The sequence below is a fragment of the Dasypus novemcinctus genome, chromosome 10 (genome assembly GCF_030445035.2).
Source record: "Dasypus novemcinctus isolate mDasNov1 chromosome 10, mDasNov1.1.hap2, whole genome shotgun sequence".
Classification (NCBI taxonomy): Eukaryota; Metazoa; Chordata; class Mammalia; order Cingulata; family Dasypodidae; genus Dasypus; species Dasypus novemcinctus.
The window spans coordinates 17,827,216-17,831,890 of NC_080682.1; the positions used below are offsets into that span (position 1 = coordinate 17,827,216).

General features: G+C 36.8%; 1 protein-coding gene across 1 annotated transcript; it reads left to right on the plus strand.

Moving 5' to 3' along the window:
- Positions 1-2,303: 2,303 nt before the first annotated feature.
- LOC101431902 (olfactory receptor 5AN1-like) lies at positions 2,304-3,242 on the plus strand. The gene has a single exon (XM_058306194.1). The coding sequence runs from the start codon at positions 2,304-2,306 to the stop codon at positions 3,240-3,242; it is 939 nt and encodes a 312-aa protein (XP_058162177.1).
- Positions 3,243-4,675: the final 1,433 nt, after the last annotated feature.

Here is a 4,675-nt window from a genome sequence, read left to right on the forward strand (position 1 = left end):
CTTAAGTGGAGCAAATTTTATGGAACCCAGTCTCCCATGCATCAATTTTGTGGAACCCTTACTTCCACACACTGCTCTTAGGACTCTTCCTTTTGTTGTCTTATGCTCCTTACTCAGATTCTTTACATCTTTCTTTATTTTTATTTTTTTAAGGCTTTCTACACTGATGAAAAGAATAACCTCAAAATAAAAATTCAGGTTATATTCCCGATTGTCTTGTGGTGGGTTTGAATTCTAGTCTGCAATTTCTTAAGTATGTGACTTTGAACTCTGTTGCCTTCTGTTTTTTTCCTTGTAAAATGGGTGTATAGGAACATCCAGAATTAAATTAGAAAATGTCAGTAAAGCCTGACATTTAATTTTTGTCCTTGAGGACTTTGTTTTTGAAATAATAATAAAATTAGTTCTGTTGAAACGTATGGCTTTAATTTATCGTTTCTGAGTAGCAAGCAAAAAGCAGATTCATTCTATAATGGTATTAAAAAGTACCCAAGGATGTTTCCATTGTGTCTATAAAAATTCCTCAAATATCACTCCATTGTCATCTTTGGAGGCTCTGAGTGTCTTGAGAGAAAACCCTAGGGAAAATAAATATCAGAGCTTCCCATTCCCATCTAAGGTAGCGTTGTTCTCTTTTCCCTTTTAAGCTTCTTTTATTTGTCTAGCTTTCTTCAATCAGAAACTTTCCCTGTGTTTCTTTCTCTGATTTTGTGAAACTTACCACATTCTTATAAGATCAGGATTGCAAGGTGTTTTGATTACTTAGAAACACTAGTTAAATCTATCACCTGTTCTTCTCCAAATTGTCTGGTGAAACATGCAAATAAATTAATGAGAGCGAGTGGGCAGATTTTTCCCTTTTCCCTCTTGCTTGCCAAATTTTAACAGAAATTCTCAGGATAAATTTCATCATGAATGGGAAAAACAATGCTCAACTTCTCTTTCTTCTGGGAGTGGTTGATTTCATATGTTACGTTTAGTTATTACTAACTCTATCACTGAAATGCATAAGAAAATGAAGAATTTTAGTGTCACAGATTACTCAACTGTTTGACATATTTTCACTGAATAGCTCAGTTATTGTGGTGTTTGAGATATATTTGGGAAATGAAATGTTTTTTTTACCCTATCTGTATCTCATTGACCATCATAGTTTGACCCAGTTTACCTGAATTCATTCAAACTAAATGAAAAGTGTTTAAGAGGTTTATATCTTCATAGATTTAGATGGTCTGACTTGCATGAACACTAGAAAAATGAATCTACACCTGCCAAGAAGCAGAGCCAGACTATCTCCATAGCTGTTGATTTCTCAGGAATTTCCCCCAAGTTAATCCATTACATTCTCAGAAAATAGGCTTTGAATATCGCTAAACAACCAATGGTTATGACACTGCACATTGGCTGAACAGATATTATATATTGAACTGTGAGATGAGCATATGAATCATTTCTTCTTATAACTCTCCCATAACCTCGTAGGTCAGGGGCTTTTATTGGCCTCACTTTATATTGAGTAAGTCTGGACTTAGTGTGCTTAAACCACTGGGACATGTTCTTAAAGCAAGATGTTATTAGGACACAAATCCAAAGTCAAGCCCTTAACCACAGTACTATGCTCTCCTCGAAAAGGCAAAATGACCTAACATTGTAACAATAGTTTGGGCCAATATTGAACTGTGCACTCCTGTTTGGAATGCTTAGTATAAGGCTTCAGTACAATTATCATCCCATGACTTTACTGGCTACACTTACATCTGCCCTGAAAAAAAAATCAGTATTAAATGATGTTCTTTTTCCAAGATGTTTGATAATGTTACATTGAATACACTTGGAAAAAAAACCTGAATATTCCCTCATAAAGAGTAAAAGAAGAAATTTAAAATATCTTCATGACAATGTAGAAGAGAAGGTTTACTTTAAAATTATTATAGGATGACCTCACTTATATTTCATTATAAAATAGCAGTTATATGGTGTATTCACAGGGGTTCTTTTAAAACATTTATTTAAATAATGATGTCTACCTTATGTGTAATAATCACAGCATTTCCAACAGTATATTTTTAAAGATCCCACTCAATATTTTAAATATCTTTATTAATTCTCATGATGACATAAAGTAATTTGGTACATGAAGAACTTAGTAGCTACTTCTTTTCTCTTGAAGAGCAGCATGCATTTCTTTTCAAGAGCTTAATGAAGGAAAATTCTGGCACATATGAACATGATAATAATACTGGTTTATCTGGTTCAGCAATGTATTCCTTTGTCTCCTTTCTGATTTTAGAAGTATTGGGTCAATGATTATAGAAGGAAATATCACAGAGATTACCCACTTCATCCTCTTGGGATTCTCAGATTTTCCCAGAACCTTAGCAGTGCTCTTTGTTATATTCCTGGTCATCTACCTCATGACTGTGACATGGAATCTGTGCCTCATTGTCTTAATAAGGATGGATTCCCACCTCCACACACCCATGTACTTCTTCCTCAGCAACCTGTCCTTAATAAATATCTGCTATGTTACATCCATAGCCCCAAAGATGCTCTTCCACTTCTTCCAGAAGCAGCAAACAATCACCCTTTTGGGCTGCGCTGTCCAGTACTTCATCTTGTCAACTATGGGACTGAGTAAGTGTTGTCTCCTGACAGCCATGGCTTATGACAGATACACTGCCATTTGTAAACCACTGCTCTATTCATCCATCATGTCACCCAGCCTCTGTATTCAGATGGCACTGGGAGTCTATATGGCTGGACTCTCTGGTTCTTTATCCCAATTATGTGGCTTGCTTCAGTTTCACTTCTGTGGGCCGAATGAAATCAACCACTTTTTCTGTGACATACCCCAATTGTTAATCTTGTCCTGCACTGATACTTTCTTCTTAAAAGTCATTCTTGCTATATTATTCACGATATTTGGGATAACAAATGCTCTAGTTATCCTGATATCCTATGTCTATATTGTTATCTCGATCATGAAGATCACTTCAGCTAAAGGCAGGTCCAAGGCTTTCAACACCTGTGCTTCTCACCTGACTACTGTTTCCCTCTTCTGTACATCTTCTATGTTTGTCTATTTAAGTTCCAGCTCTGGTGGTTCCTCCAGCTTTGACAGATTTGCTTCAGTTTTGTATACTGTGGTGATTCCCATGTTGAATCCCTTGATCTACAGTCTAAGGAACAGGGAGATCAAAGATGCTTTGAAGAAATTTCAGAAGAAGAGATGGCACTTCTAGTTTCACATGTGCTGATATTTGTGAAAGATTTGGTTGGTAAGAATCAATCATCAAAAAGCACAAAATATGCACATGAATGGGAATTAGTAAAAGTAATAGTGTGCATGCACAAAAGAGGCTTTGTTTGGTACAAATAATATTCCAGTGTTGTCCTTGAGTGACAGTGAATGTTGAATTAAGCTCTGCATTTTAGTGTCATTTAATTATGCAACAATAATTAGCTAATACAGTATGAAATTAGAAACTAAAAATTTTCTCCAGATCGGAGTTGGCTGGTTTCAATGCAGATCATGCTCTTCAGTAGCTGTGTGATTTGGGGCAAGGCACCTACTCTTTAGGTAGTTCCTATAAAATAGGAGTGATGTTATATCTACCTTGTTGTGTTGTTTAGGATGATTAAATGGGCTGATATTATCAAGAATACCAGATAGTGTCCCTGGCACTTAAGAAAAAATATGTGCATGTTATGTATCATTATTCATTCAGTGCTTTTTATAGTTAAGCACTTTAAAGTGCCCATATTAAGCCAAGTTCTCTGGCTATAACTATTTCACAGTTAAGTATACTGAAGCCAGGGGAATTTAGAAACTTGCCCAAATTACATTGCTAGTAAATGAATGAATCAAGATTTGTAATGAGGAACATAGTTATTAAAGACTTCCCTCTCAATTATCTCTTAATATACAATTTAACTAATTACCTCTTTGTTTTTACAAAAAAAAATTATTTATTTATCTCCACTTGGGCCAGCTCACCATGTTGGTCAACTTACCTTCACCAGAAGGCCCTGGAAATCGAATACTGGTAGATGGGAGCCCAATTGCTTGAGCCACATTCATTTTCCTAAATTACCTCTTTTGTTTTTTTTTTACAATGCTTGTACTATTTTTTTTTTAATTTTTTAAATTCATTTTTTAAAAATATCACATTCAAAAAATGTAAGGTCCCATTCAACCCCACCACCCCCACCCCACCACTCCCCCCACAGCAACACTCTCCCATCATCATAACACATCCATTGCATTTGGGAAGTATATCTCTGGGCATCACTGCACCTCATGGTCAATGGTCCACATCATAGCCCATACTCTCCCACATTCCATCCAGTGGGCCCTGGGAGGATCTACAATGTCTGGTAATTGTCCCTGAAGCACCACCCAGGACAACTCCAAGTCCCAAAAATGCCTCTACATCTCATGTCTTCCTACCATTCCCCGCACCCAGCAGCCACCATGGCCACTTTTCCCACACCAATGCCACATTTTCTCTGTGGACCTTGGCTTGGTTGTGTCTGTTGCACATCTATGTCAAGAGGAGGCTTAGATTCCACATGGATACTGGATGCAATCCTCATGCTTTCAGTTGTAGGCACTCTAGGCTTCATGGTGTGGTGGTTGACATTCTTCAACTCCATTTAGCTGAGTGGGGTAAGT